The sequence below is a fragment of the Oncorhynchus clarkii genome, chromosome 17 (assembly GCF_045791955.1).
Source record: "Oncorhynchus clarkii lewisi isolate Uvic-CL-2024 chromosome 17, UVic_Ocla_1.0, whole genome shotgun sequence".
Lineage (NCBI taxonomy): Eukaryota > Metazoa > Chordata > Actinopteri > Salmoniformes > Salmonidae > Oncorhynchus > Oncorhynchus clarkii.
The window spans coordinates 1119776-1138007 of record NC_092163.1 but is presented as its reverse complement, the minus strand read 5'-3'; the positions used below and the strand labels follow the sequence as shown (position 1 = coordinate 1138007).

General features: G+C 44.8%; 1 protein-coding gene across 1 annotated transcript; it reads right to left on the bottom strand.

Annotated features, from left to right (window-relative positions):
• Window positions 1-10929: 10929 nt before the first annotated feature.
• On the bottom strand, window positions 10930-18222 carry LOC139370009 (hsp90 co-chaperone Cdc37-like). Its single transcript, XM_071109292.1, has 9 exons — window positions 17923-18222; window positions 16766-17059; window positions 15753-15858; window positions 15087-15202; window positions 14675-14797; window positions 14312-14404; window positions 12260-12349; window positions 11637-11708; window positions 10930-11317 (listed from the first exon to the last, which is right to left on the bottom strand). Exons 1-9 carry the CDS (start codon window positions 18034-18036, stop codon window positions 11162-11164), a joined length of 1164 nt encoding a protein of 387 aa, XP_070965393.1. The 5' UTR covers window positions 18037-18222; the 3' UTR covers window positions 10930-11161.
• Window positions 18223-18232: the final 10 nt, after the last annotated feature.

Sequence of the window (18232 nt, the reverse complement as noted above, 5' to 3'; positions counted from 1 at the left end):
CATAGGATCTCTCTCTCTCTCTCTCTCTCTCTCACACACACACAGCTTAGTATCTTTCTCTCTCTCTCTCTCTCTCTCTCTCTCTCTCTCTCTCTCTCTCTCTCACTCTCACTCTCTCTCTCTCTCTCTCACTCTCACTCTCCCCTCTCTCTCTCTCGCTCTCTCTCTCTCTCTCTCACACTTTCACTCTCTCTCTCTCTCTCTCTCACTCTCACTCTCTCTCTCTCACACTCTCTCTCTCTCTCTCTCTCTCTCTCACTCACTCTCACTCTTTCTCACACAGCTTAGTATCTTTCTCTCTCTTACATTCAGAGTGCACATATATACTAAACTGAATGAAGAAAGAATAAGCTAAATGCTAAACTAATTTATTTGACTGATTTACGGTTCAATTTATATAAATTCAACATGTGTTAAGGCCCTAATCTATGGATTTGACATGACTGGGGATACAGATATGCATCTGTTGATCACATATACTTTAAAACAAAATGTAGAGGCGTGGATCAGAAAACCATTGTCTGGTGTGATCTCCATTGGCCCCCTGCAGTGCAACACATCTCCTTCACATAGAGTTGATGTTGAATGTAGAATGTTGATTGTTGGTCAGTGGAATGGTTTCCCACTCCTCTTCAATGGCTGTGTGAAGCTGTACACGTCAATCCAGAGCATCCCAAACATGCTCAATGGCTGTGTGAAGCTGTACACGTCAATCCAGAGCATCCCAAACATGCTCAATGGCCTTGTGAAGCTGTACACGTCAATCCAGAGCATCGCAAACATGCTCAATGGCTGTGTGAAGCTGTACTTGTCAATCCAGAGCATCCCAAACATGCTCAATGGCTGTGTGAAGCTGTACACGTCAATCCAGAGCTAAAATTACGTTGGAGGCGGCTCATGGTAGAGAAATTAACATTACATTTTCTGCCAACAGCTCTGGTGGACATTCCTGCAGTCAGCATGCCAATTGCACACTCCCTCAAAACTTGTGACATCAGTGGCATTGTGTTGTGTGACAAAACTGCACATTTTAGAGTGGCCTTTTATTGTCCCCAGCACAAGGTGCACCTGTGTAGTGATCGTGCTGTTTAATCAGCTTCTTGGTATGCCACACCTGTCAGGTGGATAGATTATCTTGGCAAAGGAGAAATCATCACTAACAGAGATGTAAACAAATTTGTGCACAAAATCTGAGAGAAGTAAGCTTTTTTGTGAGTACAGAACATTTTTGGGAAATTTTATTTCAGCTCATGAAACATGGGACCATCACTTTACATGTTGCAGTATATTTTTATTCAGTATATATACACACAAACCTCTCTCTCCTCACTCACTTCCTATAAGGAACCCTCCATTCAGATGTGACTGCTCAGAAGAATGAATGAATAGCTCCACTCAGCCCGCTTTGAGGATGAATGAATGAACAGCTCCATTCAGCCCTCTTTGAGGATGAATGAATGAACAGCTCCACTTAGCTCTCTTTGAGGATGAATGAACAGCTTCACTCAGCTCTCTTTGAGGATGAATGAACAGCTTCACTCAGCTCTCTTTGAGGATGAATGAATGAATGAATAGCTTCACTCAGCTCTCTTTGAGGATGAATGAATGAATGAATAGCTTCACTCAGCCCTCTTTGAGGATGAATGAACAGCTTCACTCAGCTCTCTTTGAGGATGAATGAATGAATGAATAGCTTCACTCAGCTCTCTTTGAGGATGAATGAATGAATGAATAGCTTCACTCAGCCCTCTTTGAGGATGAATGAACAGCTTCACTCAGCTCTCTTTGAGGATGAATGAATGAATGAATAGCTTCACTCAGCCCTCATTGAGGATGAATGAACAGCTCCACTCAGCTCCTCTTGGAGGATGAATGAATGAATGAACAAATGAACAGCTCCATTCAGCCCTCTCCAGTTTAGACTAGGTTTGGTTTACAGGAGTATTTATGGTCCTGCGCCCAGAAGTCTAAGTGATTACTTTCCTCGTGTTAGGGATGCACACAATCACAGCACATCAACACATCAGGTGTTGCTGATGTGTGCTTATACAAGTTCAGGAGAAATGCTGGGAAAAGGTACTTTCTTGATATTGGCATGCAAGCGGTAGGTCACATTCTGAAATACTGTATTCTATTGTCATATTTACAGTCACTCAATGTCAACAAAACAAAGGCGATGATCGTGGACTTCAGGAAACAGCAGAGCGTGCACCCTCCTATCTACATCGACGGGACCGCAGTGGTTAAGGTGGAAAGCTTCAAGTTCCTTGGCGTACACATCACTGGCAAACTGAAATGGACCACCCACACAGACAATGTGGTGAAGAAGGCGCAACAGAGCCTCTTCAACCTCAGGAGGCAAAATAAATGTGTCTTGTCACCTAAAACCCACACAAACTTTTACAGATGCACAATTGAAAGCATCAAAGTTCCTGGGAAGCTTTTAAATGTAGATTCCTTGATGTGGTGAATGTGATGGCTCCCATTAGACGGGCCAGGGTAAAGCAGAGATCTAGAACTTGGTTTAATCATGAGATTCTAGAATCTATCCAAGCAAGGAATAAGGCCTTTAAAAAATGTAAGAACTCTCAAGAGCAGCATGATTTTGTCCTATATGAACGTCACAGAAATGAAGCACAGAGGAGGATGGATGAAGCTAAGAGGGGTTACTTTGCTGAGAAAATAATTTTTAAAAAAATTAAAAATTACCCTAAAAATCTTTGGAAATCATTTAAGGAACTAGGCTGTAGTAGTACTACCAAAAACAAACTAAACAGTATTGGACTGAACATCAAAGGGGAGATGGTATATGAAAAAGCAGAGGTTTCCAATGAATTCAACTCATATTTTACTTCTGTTTCCAGCAAGCTGGTTAGCCAGCTAAAACACCAGTTCTGGTTTGTATGGAAACAACCAAGTCGAGAAGTATCATGTAGAGTTAGGGGGTTCAGCCAAACTCTTTTTTTGCAAAGGTAGCAACAGCCAAAATAGTCAGTATGCTGGCAGAGCTTAAACGCTCCAAAGCCACAGGCCTGGATAATATTCCTGCAAGGTCTCTAATAGATTCTGCTGTTGAGCAAAGTGGCCCTTGTATTACGCATATCGTTAATCTCTCTCTCTCTTGAACAAGGCACCTTTCCCAGGGACACGAAACAAGCTGAAGTTATACCTCTGTATAAGAAGGGGATAAAGTCTGACCCTTGGGAATTATAGGCCTGTATCTATCCTCTGTGTAACATCAAAGATCCTGGAGAGAATTGTACATGAGCAAAGGTATGAATATGTTAACAAACAGGGTCTAATGTATGATTTTTAGTCGGGTTTTTAGAAAAACACACTCCACTGATTCATGTCTACTTTACTTGACTGACTTCATCAGGAAAGAGATTGATGAGGGAAATCTGTGTGGAATGGTACTGCTTGACCTACAGAAAGCCTTTGATACAGTTAACCACTTGTCTCCTAATCTCCAAACTGGAGGCACTGGGGTTAAGCAGTATCCCTCTAGGCTGGGTAAAGTCCTATTCATCAGGAAGGGAGCAAGTAGTAGAGGTTAATGGTTCACTGTCTCAGGCAAAACCAATGAGTTGTGGCGTTCCGCAGGGGAGCGTGCTTGGGCCTCTGCTGTTTTTATTGAATAGTAACGATATGAAAGATGCTTGTTCTTGCCGTCTTTTTCTTTATGCGGATGACTCTACACTTCTGATGTCTCACAAAAGTAAAACTATGTTGGAGAGAAATACTTAGCACAGAGTTTACTAACATTAGCAAATGTCTTGGAGATAATGAGCTATCTCAGGGAAAACTGAAATAATTATTTTTGGATCCAGACCTAAATTGTGTAGGTCGTCTGAAATCAGAGTGGAGTTAAGGGCGTGAGGTGCTGACTACTAAAACCTCTGTTAGCTACTTGGGATGTATCCTTGATAGAAGCTTGGGAGGTGTGCGCATGGCCAATAAGGTGCTAGGGAAGGTTAATGCCAGGACTAAGTTTTTGGCTAGAAAGTCTTGATAAGGACTCCATGAAAGTGCGAGCTACTGCTCTCATTCAATGCCATTTTGACTATGCTAGTACTTCCTGGTTTGGGAGCTTATCCAAATTTGTGAAGGGGGAAGCTCCAGAAAGCCCAGAATAAGCTGATCAGGGTAGTATTGAAGGTGAGTCCACATACTCACACAGGCAGGAGCTGCTTTCAGGAACTAAACCGGCTGCCTGTTGAGGCTAGGGTGTCCCAGATTAGAGGTCTGGTTTACAGGAGTATTTATGGTCCTGCGCCCAGATATCTAAGTGATTACTTTCCTCGTGTTAGGGATGCACACAATCACAGCACCAGATCAGGTGTTGCTGATGTGTGCTTATACGGGTTCAGGAGAAATGCTGGGAAAAGGTACTTTCTTGTATACTGGAGCCTCAGAATGGAATGAGTTGCCTCTGCCTATTAAAACAACGTCCTCTCTGGGCAGCTTTAAAAAATTAAATAAAAATATGTTTGATGTCCTCTGTGCCCATATGAATAACCCCTATGATGTAACTGGAAGGATGAGATAGATGTTCTTCTTCTCTGTTTTTGATGAGATAGATGTTCTTCTTCTCTGTTTTTGAAGAGATGTTTTATTGGTCAGTACAACATGTTTTCATTGTCAGTACAACGTGTTTTATTGGTCAGTACAACGTGTTTTATTGGTCAGTATGTGTTTTATTGGTCAGTACAACGTGTTTTATTGGTCAGTACAATGTGTTTTATTGGTCAGTACAACGTGTTTTATTCGTCAGTACAACGTGTTTTATTGGTCAGTACAACGTGTTTTATTGGTCAGTACAACGTGTTTTATTGGTCAGTACAACGTGTTTTATTGGTCAGTACAACGTGTTTTATTGGTCAGTACAACATGTTTTATTGGTCAGTATGTGTTTTATTGGTCAGTACAACGTGTTTTATTGGTCAGTACAACGTGTTTTATTGGTCAGTACAACGTGTTTATTGGTCAGTACAACATGTTTTATTGGTCAGTACAACGTGTTTTATTGGTCAGTATGTGTTTTATTGGTCAGTACAACGTGTTTTATTGGTCAGTGTGTGTTTTATTGGTCAGTACAACTGGAAGGATGAGATAGATGTTCTTCTTCTCTGTTTTTGATGAGATAGATGTTCTTCTTCTCTGTTTTTGAAGAGATGTTTTATTGGTCAGTACAACATGTTTTCATTGTCAGTACAACGTGTTTTATTGGTCAGTACAACGTGTTTTATTGGTCAGTATGTGTTTTATTGGTCAGTACAACGTGTTTTATTGGTCAGTACAATGTGTTTTATTGGTCAGTACAACGTGTTTTATTGGTCAGTACAACGTGTTTTATTGGTCAGTACAACATGTTTTATTGGTCAGTATGTGTTTTATTGGTCAGTACAACGTGTTTTATTGGTCAGTACAACGTGTTTTATTGGTCAGTACAACGTGTTTATTGGTCAGTACAACATGTTTTATTGGTCAGTACAACGTGTTTTATTGGTCAGTATGTGTTTTATTGGTCAGTACAACGTGTTTTATTGGTCAGTGTGTGTTTTATTGGTCAGTACAACGTGTTTTATTGGTCAGTACGTGTTTTATTGGTCGGTACAACGTGTTTTATTGGTCAGTACAACATGTTTTTATTGGTCAGTACAACGTGTTTTATTGGTCAGTACAACGTGTTTTATTGGTCAGTACAACATGTTTTATTGGTCAGTACAACATGTTTTATTGGTCAGTATGTGTTTTATTGGTCAGTACAACGTGTTTTATTGGTCAGTACGTGTTTTATTGGTCAGTACAACATGTTTTATTGGTCAGTACAACGTGTTTTATTGGTCAGTATGTGTTTTATTGGTCAGTACAACGTGTTTTATTGGTCAGTATGTGTTTTATTGGTCAGTACAACGTGTTTTATTGGTCAGTACAACGTGTTTTATTGGTCAGTACAACATGTTTTATTGGTCAGTACAACATGTTTTATTGGTCAGTATGTGTTTTATTGGTCAGTACAACGTGTTTTATTGGTCAGTACAACGTGTTTTATTGGTCAGTACAACATGTTTTATTGGTCAGTACAACGTGTTTTATTGGTCAGTACAACATGTTTTATTGGTCAGTACAACGTGTTTTATTGGTCAGTACAACATGTTTTATTGGTCAGTACAACATGTTTTATTGGTCAGTACAACGTGTTCTATTGGTCAGTACAACGTGTTTTATTGGTCAGTACAACGTGTTTTATTGGTCAGTACAACGTGTTTTATTGGTCAGTACAACATGTTTCCATAAATCTCCTGGTCAGCCTAAAAACACCTGCTTACCAGTAATTGTCGTTGCGTAAATCAAACAGGGAACAGATTACGACATTTTTCTACTGTATCAAAGTTTGGTTTCTGATTGGCTGATAGACTGGGAGAGTGATGTCACCACATCGCAGGTATCTGGCAGTATCCAATGGCATTGATGAAACAATACAAAGACCATTTAGGGGTTATATTTTCACCATGTTCATCGGAAGACAGAGAGAGCGAGAAAGAGAGAGAGACAGCGAGAAAGAGAGACAGAGAGAAAGAGAGACAGCGAGAAAGAGAGACAGAGAAAGAGAGACAGCGAGAAAGAGAGAGAGAGAAAGAGAGACAGCGAGAAAGAGAGACAGCGAGAGAGAGACAGCGAAAGAGAGACAGCGAAAGAGAGACAGCGAAAGAGAGACAGCGAGAAAGAGAGACAGCGAGAAAGAGAGACAGCGAGAAAGAGAGACAGCGAGAAAGAGAGACAGCGAGAAAGAGAGACAGCGAGAAAGAGAGACAGCGAGAAAGAGAGACAGCGAGAAAGAGAGACAGCGAGAAAGAGAGACAGCGAGAAAGAGAGACAGCGAGAAAGAGAGACAGCGAGAAAGAGAGACAGAGAGAAAGAGAGACAGAGAGAAAGAGAGACAGAGAGAAAGAGAGACAGAGAGAAAGAGAGACAGAGAGAAAGAGAGACAGCGAGACAGAGACAGCGAGAAAGAGAGAGAGAGAGACAGGGAGAAAGAGAGACAGCGAGAAAGAGAGACAGCGAGACAGAGAGAGAGAGAGACAGGGAGAAAGAGAGACAGAGAGAGAGAGAGACAGAGAGAAAGAGAGACAGAGAGAAAGAGAGACAGAGAGAAAGAGAGACAGAGAGAAAGAGAGACAGAGAGAAAGAGAGACAGAGAGAAAGAGAGAGAGAGAGAGAGACAGAGAGACAGAGAGAAAGAGAGACAGAGAGACAGGGAGAAAGAGAGACAGCGAGAAAGAGAGACAGCGAGACAGAGAGAGAGAGAGAGACAGGGAGAAAGAGAGACAGAGAGAAAGAGAGACAGAGAGAAAGAGAGACAGCGAGAAAGAGAGACAGAGAGAGAGAGACAGGGAGAAAGAGAGACAGAGAGAAAGAGAGACAGAGAGACAGAGACTGAATAAAAGAACAACGTACAAAAGGACGAAGAGAAAAACATTGTTTTTGCAGCCCAACTTTACTAAGCAAGTTTACAACTGTAATAACAACTGTAATAACGAAAGGGGTGGAGTCAACTGATAGACCACACCCATTCTGTCCCAGCTGCAGCGAGGAGCTCCAATCAGAATCGCACTGGTTTTAACCTGTTTCATCTGGTTTAAACCGGTTTGACCCATGCAGAGAGACAGAGAGAGGCCTGAGAGAGAGAGATAGTTTGGTTCAGAGGGGATGGAGGTGAGATTGGTTGGGTAGCGGTTTTAAGTTCTAGGTTCTAGGTAACAGTTCAAAAGCCGGTTCTGAGTTCTAGGTGACTAGAAGGGGAGGGAGTGGAGGGTGGAACGACGCCTATAAAATAAAACAAACAAATTATGAATAACAAAATCAAACAGATCATGTGCTATTAAACCGGAAATGAGGTGGGGGGGGGGGGGGTTAATATAAAGATGGGATTATGGAGAAAGGGACTATGGGTAGAAGTGAGGGGGGGGGGGGGGTTAATATAAAGATGGGGTCATGGGTAGAAGAGACGACAGGGGTAAGAAGTGAGGTGGGGGGGGTTAATATAAAGATGGGGTCATGGGTAGAAGAGACGACAGGGGTAAGAAGTGAGGTGGGGGGGGGGGGTTAATATAAAGATGGGATTATGGGTAGAAGAGACGACAGGGGTAAGAAGTGAGGTGGGGGGGGGGGTTAATATAAAGATGGGATTATGGGTAGAAGAGACGACAGGGGTAAGAAGTGAGGTGGGGGGGGGGGGTTAATATAAAGATGGGGTTATGGGTAGAAGAGACGACAGGGGTAAGAAGTGAGGTGGGGGGGGGGGTTAATATAAAGATGGGGTCATGGAGAAAGGGACTATGGGTAGAAGTGAGGTGGGGGGGGGTTAATATAAAGATGGGATTATGGAGAAAGGGACTATGGGTAGAAGTGAGGGGGGGGGGGTTAATATAAAGATGGGACTATGGAGAAAGGGACTATGGGTAGAAGTGAGGTGGAGGGGGGGGTTAATATAAAGATGGGATTATGGAGAAAGGGACTATGGGTAGAAGTGGGGTGGAGGGGGGGGTTAATATAAAGATGGGATTATGGAGAAAGGGACTATGGGTAGAAGTGAGGTGGAGGGGGGGGTTAATATAAAGATGGGGTCATGGAGAAAGGGACTATGGGTAGAAGTGGGGTGGAGGGGGGGGGGTTAATATAAAGATGGGGTCATGGAGAAAGGGACTATGGGTAGAAGTGAGGTGTGGGGGGGTTAATATAAAGATGGGATTATGGAGAAAGGGACTATGGGTAGAAGTGAGGTGGGGGGGGGGTTAATATAAAGATGGGATTATGGGTAGAAGAGACGACAGGGGTAAGAAGTGGGGGGGGGGGGGGGTTAATATAAAAATGGGATTATGGGTAGAAGAGACGACAGGGGTAAGAAGTGGGGGGGGGGGGGGGGTTAATATAAAGATGGGATTATGGGTAGAAGAGACGACAGGGGTAAGAAGTGGGGGGGGGGGGGGGGGTTAATATAAAGATGGGATTATGGAGAAAGGGACTATGGGTAGAAGTGGGGGGGGGGGGGGGGGGGGGGTTAATATAAAGATGGGATTATGGAGAAAGGGACTATGGGTAGAAGTGGGGGGGGGGGGGGGGTTAATATAAAGATGGGGTCATGGAGAAAGGGACTATGGGTAGAAGTGGGGGGGGGGGGTTAATATAAAGATGGGGTCATGGAGAAAGGGACTATGGGTAGAAGTGGGGGAGGGGGGGGTTAATATAAAGATGGGGTCATGGAGAAAGGGACTATGGGTAGAAGTGGGGTGGGGGGGGGGTTAATATAAAGATGGGACTATGGAGAAAGGGACTATGGGTAGAAGTGGGGTGGGGGGGGGGGTTAATATAAAGATGGGGTCATGGAGAAAGGGACTATGGGTAGAAGTGGGGTGGGGGGGGGGTTAATATAAAGATGGGACTATGGAGAAAGGGACTATGGGTAGAAGTGGGGTGGGGGGGGGGGTTAATATAAAGATGGGGTCATGGAGAAAGGGACTATGGGTAGAAGTGGGGTGGGGGGGGGGGTTAATATAAAGATGGGGTCATGGAGAAAGGGACTATGGGTAGAAGTGGGGGGGGGGGGGGGGTTAATATAAAGATGGGGTCATGGAGAAAGGGACTATGGGTAGAAGTGGGGTGGGGGGGGGGGTTAATATAAAGAAGGGGTCATGGAGAAAGGGACTATGGGTAGAAGTGGGGGGGGGGTTAATATAAAGATGGGGTCATGGAGAAAGGGACTATGGGTAGAAGTGGGGTGGGGGGGGGGTTAATATAAAGATGGGGTCATGGAGAAAGGGACTATGGGTAGAAGTGAGGTGGGGGGGGGGTTAATATAAAGATGGGGTCATGGAGAAAGGGACTATGGGTAGAAGTGAGGTGGGGGGGGGGTTAATATAAAGATGGGGTCATGGAGAAAGGGACTATGGGTAGAAGTGAGGTGGAGGTGGGGGGTAATATAAAGATGGGGTCATGGAGAAAGGGACTATGGGTAGAAGTGGGGTGGGGGGTTTAATTTAAAGATGGGGTCATGGAGAAAGGGACTATGGGTAGAAGTGGGGTGGGGGGGGGGTTAATATAAAGATGGGGTCATGGAGAAATGGACTATGGGTAGAAGTGAGGTGGAGGTGGGGGGGGTTAATATAAAGATGGGGTCATGGAGAAAGGGACTATGGGTAGAAGTGAGGTGGGGGGGTTAATATAAAGATGGGGTCATGGAGAAAGGGACTATGGGTAGAAGTGGGGGGGGGGGGTGTTAATATAAAGATGGGGTCATGGAGAAAGGGACTATGGGTAGAAGTGAGGTGGAGGGGGGGGTTAATATAAAGATGGGGTCATGGAGAAAGGGACTATGGGTAGAAGTGAGGTGGAGGTGGGGGGTAATATAAAGATGGGGTCATGGAGAAAGGGACTATGGGTAGAAGTGGGGTGGAGGGGGGGGTTAATATAAAGATGGGGTCATGGAGAAAGGGACTATGGGTAGAAGTGAGGTGGGGGGGGGTTAACATAAAGATGGGATTATGGGTAGAAGAGACGACAGGGGTAAGAAGTGAGGTGGAGGTGGGGGGGGGTTAATATAAAGATGGGATTATGGGTAGAAGAGACGACAGGGGTAAGAAGTGAGGTGGAGGGGGGAGGTCAATATAAAGATGGGGACATGGAGAAAGGGACTATGGGTAGAAGTGAGGTGGGGGGGGGTCAATATAATGATGGGGACATGGAGAAAGGGACTATGGGTAGAAGTGAGGTGGGTGGGGGAGGTCAATATAAAGATGGGGACATGGAGAAAGGGACTATGGGTAGAAGTGAGGTGGGGGGGGGGGTCAATATAAAGATGGGGACATGGAGAAAGGGACTATGGGTAGAAACTGGAGCAGGGTGAAGTTTAGCATTTTCCACAAATGGTTAACGTCAGGATTGGAGAGGGGAATCTGACCCTAGAGCTGACTCTTTGTAAATACTGGCCCGGTGCAGGTTTTCAATGGGTCAGGCTAATGCTAGCGATACTAGCCCAATTAACGCTAGGGAAGTTAGCATCTTCACAGCATGTTTTCAATAAGACAAGCTAACGCTAGTAAAGGCTGTAGCTAGGTCTGAAAAGGTCAAAAGTCTAAAGGAAGGATTCAATTCATGACAGTCATTTCTCCTCCTCCGCCTCTCCCTCCTTCTCTGGTTCTTCCTCATCTTCTTTGTCCTCTTCCTCGTCTTCTTCTTTGTCCTCTTCGTTGTCGGTATTGGCGTTGGGAACCCAGAGTCCTGAGTCAATACACCTCTTCATGTGGCCCTTTGCCTCCTGCGGAACCCCACAACACATAGGTTAGAGTTAGAGAGAGAGAGTTAGAGAGTTAGAGTTAGAGAGTTAGAGAGAGAGAGTTAGAGAGAGAGAGTTAGAGAGAGAGAGAGAGTTAGAGAGAGAGAGAGAGTTAGAGAGAGAGAGAGAGTTAGAGAGAGAGAGAGAGTTAGAGAGAGAGAGAGAGAGAGTTAGAGAGAGAGAGTTAGAGAGAGAGAGTTAGAGAGAGAGAGTTAGAGAGAGAGAGTTAGAGAGAGAGAGAGTTAGAGAGAGAGAGTTAGAGAGAGAGAGTTAGTTCGTTAGAGAGACAGGAGACACTCACCATGGGGTCCATCTTGCTGATAGCTTCCTGCAGCATTGAGATGTCTTTATCATCAAAACACTTCTTCATTTCCTGTGAAACAGGATGTGACATCACAAGATACAGGTCAAAAAAAGGAGGCTGGGGTTGGCGACCACTTCCTCTGAATATGTGGCCATAGGTTACTGACTGTTATGATTAAGACGTTGAGATGTGTGTCTCTCTGCGTGTCTGTCTGTCTGTCTCTCTGCGTGTCTGTCTGCGTGTCTGTCTGCCTCTCTGCGTGTCTGTCTGCCTCTCTGCGTGTCTGTCTGCGTGTCTCTCTGCGTGTCTGTCTGCGTGTCTGTCTGCGTGTCTCTCTGCGTGTCTGTCTGCGTGTCTGTCTGCGTGTCTCTCTGCGTGTCTCTCTGCGTGTCTCTCTGCGTGCCTGTCTACCTCTCTGCGTGCCTGTCTACCTCTCTGCGTGTCTGTCTGCGTGTCGGTCTGCCTCTCTGCGTGCCTCTCTGCGTGTCTGTGTGTGAGCCTCTCTGCGTGTCTGTCTCTCTGGGTATGACTGACTGACTGTCTGTGTCTCTCTGTATGTGTGTCTCTGTGTGTGTGTGTGTGAGTCTCTCTGTATGTGTGAGTCTCTGTGTGTGTGTTACCTCTGGCAGAGTATCGTAGACTTCCACAGGGTCCAGTCCACCTGGCCCCAGTCTGTTCTGTCTCTCCTCCTCCTCATACTCCTCCATAGCCTTTAACAATTAGTTTATTATTTTCATTTTGAACCTCACCAATGCCTCATATTTCACTCTATGTACAGTTGAAGTCGGAAGTTTACATACACCTTAATCAAATATTTAAATCACAATTCCTGACATTTAATCCTAGTAAAAATGTCCTGTCTTAGATCAGTTAGGATCACCATATTTTAAGAATGTTAAAATGTCAGAATAATAATAGAGAGAATAAAATAAATAAATCATCACATTCCCAGTGGGTCAGAAGTTTACACAAACCATTTAAAGGCAAATACTAATTGAGTGTAACTTGGGTCAAATGTTTCAGGTAGCCTTCCACAAGCTTCCCACAATAAGTTGGGTGAATTTTGGCCCATTCCTCCTGACAGAGCTGGTGTAACTGAGTCAGGTTTGTAAGGCCTCCTTGCTCACACACGCTTTTTCAGTTCTGCCCACACATTTTCTATAGGATGGAGGTCAGGGATTTGTGATGGCCACTCCAATACCTTGACTTTGTTGTCCTTAAGCCGTTTTGCCACAACTTTGGAAGTATGCTTGGCGTCATTGTCCATTTGGAAGACCCATTTGCGACCAAGCTTTAACTTTCTGACTGATGTCTTGAGATGTTGCTTCAATATATTCACATCATTTTAATTCCTCATAATGCCATCTATTTTGTGAAGTGCACCAGTCCCTTCTGCAGCAAAGCACCCACACAACATGGTGCTGCCACCCCCGTGCTTCACGGTTGGGATGGTGTTCTTCGGCTTGCAAGCCTCCCCCTTTTTCCTTCAAACATAACGATGGTCATTATGACCAAACAATTTTTGTTTCATCAGACCAGAGGATATTTCTCCAAAAAGTACGATCTTTGTCCCCATGTGCAGTTGCAAACCGTAGCCTAGCTGTTTTAATGCCGGTTTTGGAGCAGTGTCTTCTTCCTTACTGAGCGGCCTTTCAGGTTATGTATATATAGGACTCGTTTTACTGTGGATATAGATACTTTCGTACCTGTTTCCTCCAGCATCTTCAAGGTCCGTTGCTGTTGTTCTGGGATTGAGTTGCACTTTTTGCATCAAAGTACGTTAATCTCTAGGAGACAGAACGCGTCTCCTTCCTGAGCGGTATGACGGCTGCATGGTGCCATGGTGTTTATACTTGCGTACTATTGATTCTACAGATGAACGTGGTACCTTCAGGTGTTTGGAAATTTCTCCCCAGGATGAACCAGACTTGTGGAGGTCTACAGTTTTTTTTCTGAGGTCTTGGCTGATTTCCCCATGATGTCAAGCAAAGAGGCACTGAGTTTGAAGGTAGGCCTTGAAATACATCCACAGGTTCACCTCCGGTTGGCTCAAATGATGTCAATTAGCCTATCAGAAGCTTCTAATGCCATGACATAATTTTCTGGAATTTTCCAAGCTGTTTAAAAGGCACAGTCAAGTGTGTGTAAACTTCTGACCCACTGGAATGGTGCTACAGTGAATTATAAGTGAAATAATCTGTCTGGAAACAATTGTTGGAAAAATGACTTGTGTCATGCACAAAGTAGATGTCCTAACCGACTTGCCAAAACTATAGTTTGTTAACAAGAAATGTGTGGAGTGGTTGAAAAACAGGTTTTAATGACTCCAACCTAAGTGTATGTAAACCTCCGACTTCAACTGTATGGGGCGGCAGGGTAGCCTAGTGGTTAGAGCGTTGGACTAGTAACCGGAAGGTTGCAAGTTCAAACCCCCGAGCTGTCGTTCTGCCCCTGAACAGGCAGTTCCTAGGCCGTCATTGAAAATAAGAATGTGTTCTTAACTGACTTGCCTAGTTAAATAAAGGTTAACTAGGCAAGTATTCGGTTCACCAGTCACAGAAAAGTGTGAACGTCAGAATGTTTTGGGATTCGCTTTGAACTTCTCCCACTTCCATAAAAACACTTTTAAACACCTGAAGCAAGAGAGAAAAACAAAATGGAGGGAAAATGACCTTTTGTATCCTGATCTTAGCCCTGCCTCGAACTCTCTCTTTAAAGGACTCCAGCTCATCAGTAAAGGCCTCCTGATAGGGCTGGTCTGCAGTCTGACAGACAGAGAGAGAGACAGAGGTGTGACATACCGATATATACAGTGCACACAGTAGATACACGCGTCAAGTTAAAACATCAACTCATAAAGCCGGGATTCAATCAAAGGAGTCGTTATCGACTAGAAAACAAGGTTTTTCATTTAAAAAGGTCATTTCCACTTGAGCCGATATGTGCAGTGTTTGTCTGTATACAATAACGCGTCTCTGATTGAATATCGGCCTTTTAAATGAACAAAGGCAACACACACACACACACACACACACCTTGATCTTTTGGAAGAACTCTCTGAAGCATCCTCGAGGGTCGATCTTCAGGCTCTTAGCCAACTCTAAGATGAACTGCATCACTATGGTCTGATGGGCGACCTGATCCATCAAACCATGTTTCTACACACACACACACACACACACACACAAAGATGTAAACACACACACAATATCTGTGAACCCCCCCCCCCCAGGTCGATACACATAATAACCAGGAAGTTAGCCCCCCCTCACCTCCTCCACCTCCAGGTCGACACACATGATAACCAGGAAGTTAGCCCCCCCCCCCTCACCTCCTCCACCTCCAGGTCGACACACATGATAACCAGGAAGTTAGCCCCCCCCCCTCACCTCCTCCACCTCCAGGTCGACACACATGATAACCAGGAAGTTAGCCCCCCCCCCTCACCTCCTCCACCTCCAGGTCGATACACATGATAACCAGGAAGTTAGCCGTCTCTTCACACACCAGGTAGGGGTGGTCAGACAGGTACTTCTGACTGTCCTCCCAACGCCGAAGCATCCCTACCCACACAGGTTAGGAAGAGACAGAGAGAGAGGAGAGAGTGTAGAATACAGACATTAAATTGTTTAGTTGTGTGGTGTTATAACAGACAGAGAGGGAAGTGTTGTTATAACAGACAGAGAGAGAAGTGGTGTTATAACAGACAGACAGAGAAGTGTTGTTATAACAGACAGAGAGAGAAGTGTTGTTATAACAGACAGAGAGAGAAGAGTTGTTATAACAGACAGAGAGAGAAGAGTTGTTATAACAGACAGAGAGAGAAGTGTTGTTATAACAGACAGAGAGAGAAGAGTTGTTATAACAGACAGAGAGAGAAGAGTTGTTATAACAGACAGAGAGAGAAGAGTATAGAATATACATTAAATGGTTTAGTTGTGTGGTGTTATAACAGACAGAGAGAGAAGTGTTGTTATAACAGACAGAGAGAGAAGAGTATAGAATACAGATATTAAATGGTTTAGTTATGTGGTATTATAACAGACAGAGAGAGAAGAGTATAGAATACAGATATTAAATGGTTTAGTTGTGTGGTGTGATGTTGAAACTCACCAAAGTGTTTGATCTCTTTCTTGTGTTTATCTACAAAAGTCTGGTGTTTCTCCTCCTTCTGTTCCTCCGTCTCTTCTGTCACTTCCGGTTTGATGTTCAACATACTCTGGGGGGGGGGGTAGAAAGGGTGGAGAGGAGGGAAGAGATAAATATATTTTCAGTGGACAGGACAGTTGACACTTGAGGAATAACATGTGACATCAGTAGTTGGTGGTAATAGCCCATATCTGGTGTATCTCTATCTCACCTGGCTGAAGCCCTCTTTGTTGAGGGAGTGGTGTATCTCTATCTCACCTGGCTGAAGCCCTCCTTGTTGAGGGAGTGGTGTATCTCTATCTCACCTGGCCGAAGCCCTCTTTGTTGAGGGAGTGGTGTCTCTCTAGCTCACCTGGCTGAAGCCCTCTTTGTTGAGGGAGTGGTGTCTCTCTAGCTCACCTGGCTGAAGCCCTCTTTGTTGAGGGAGTGGTGTCTCTCTAGCTCACCTGGCTGAAGCCCTCTTTGTTGAGGGAGTGGTGTCTCTCTAGCTCACCTGGCTGAAGCCCTCTTTGTTGAGGGAGTGGTGTCTCTCTATATCACCTGGCTGAAGTCCTCTTTGTTGAGGGAGTGGTGTCTCTCTATATCACCTGGCTGAAGCCCTCTTTGTTGAGGGAGTGGTGTCTCTCTATATCACCTGGCTGAAGCCCTCTTTGTTGAGGGAGTGGTGTCTCTCTATATCACCTGGCTGAAGTCCTCTTTGTTGAGGGAGTGGTGTCTCTCTATATCACCTGGCTGAAGTCCTCTTTGTTGAGGGAGTGGTGTATCTCACCTGGCTGAAGCCCTCTTTGTTGAGGGAGTTGTGTCTCTCTATATCACCTGGCTGAAGCCCTATTTGTTGAGGGAGTGGTGTATCTAAAATCAAATCTAATTGACTTGTCACAGACACATGTTTAGCGGGTGTAGCGAAATGCTACAGCCTCAATATCTCACCTTGCTGAATCCCTCTTTGCTGAGGGAGTGGTGTATCTCTATCTCACCTTGCTGAATCCCTCCTTGCTGAGCGTGTCAACGTTCCAAGGCATCTTTTTCTCCTCTCTCCGATGTTCCTCCATCTTCTTCTCCCACAAGCGTTGATCCTTTCTGTATTTCTTCTCCTCGGCCTGGGCCTTGCTCAGCGCCGTCTTCCTCTCCTCCTCTCCCTCCTTCTTTCCTTCCTCCTCTAACTCCTTCACTCTGTACTGCACCTCTTCCAGACGTCTCTTACACTCTGCCATGTTCCTCTCCAGCTCCTCTCCTTTCTCCTCGAAGGCCACCTGTTTCTCCACACGCGCCTAGGAGGGAGAGAAGAGGGGTGATGAGAGGAAGGGTGGAGGAGGGAGGAGAGGAAGGGTGGAGGGAGAGATGAAAGATGGGAGGGTTGAGGGGGGCGTAGTGGAAGATTAGAGCAGCAGAGAGAGGGTGGAGGAGAGATGAAAGATGGGAGGGACATGGAAGGATGAAGGATGAAGGGTGGAGGAGGGGTGTAGGAGGGAGGAGAAGGGGTGGGAGATAGTAACATTGTTGTTCTTTAAAATGTTACCTATTAGCTAGCTAACCAGACATCTTAGAGGAACAGGACTAATGAATATATTTAATGTAGGTAGGCTGTGACTGGCCTCACACTCCAGTACAGTAGGTGGCGGTGTATCCAACGTAAAAGTTGGATGCAATCCGCCAACCAAATCCCAAAGAAGAAGAAAATAATCATGTCCAAGGCAAGATATTGTACCTAGCGCAATTCTGCTGGATTAGTTAAAGTTAAGGTGAATCACAGGCTGTGTGGAGAAACCCTTATTGAGCAAGAGAGACAGGAAGGAAAGGCAGACACAGAGAGAGTCAGAGCTGCGGACAAACTCTTATTGAGCAACTAGGCTACTACTGTAAAGCCCAAATGTTGAAAGACTTGCCTAGTTAACGCCCTGGACCAGAGCTAAGCCCAGCTAGCTAACACTTTAACCAGTTGGATTAACGTTAGTCAAGATAGTTGACCAGCTAACTAGATTAGCCGGTTGAGTACTGATTTATATGGCTAAGAACTTAGCTAGCTAGTGTTTGCTGACATAGCTACTGTCGCTAGCTGCCCAACTAGTCATGTACGTTAGCTATTTCTGTATTAGTATTTTAGTGAAGACATATCGCCTGTTGTCATAGCTACCTGATGCCTCCATCGGAAGAGGCTCGGCGTGTCGATATTGGGGTGAGTCTCATCCTCGTCATCCGATACTTCGATGTGGTCCCACACACTGTAATCAATAGTCCTGGACGTCATCTTCTAGCTCTTTCTCCTCCTTCTCTTTCCGTGAGAAGTCCACTCAACAACGGCACACTAAATGGAATGACGTGTAAAAAAACAATGTCAACTTTGGTCCTGTTGAAAACGTGAGCTAAACTTGCCAGAAAACCCGCCGCACTCTACTCCTGCTTCAGCTCTGAAGTATTTTCTGGAAAGCTCTATTGCTTCCGGT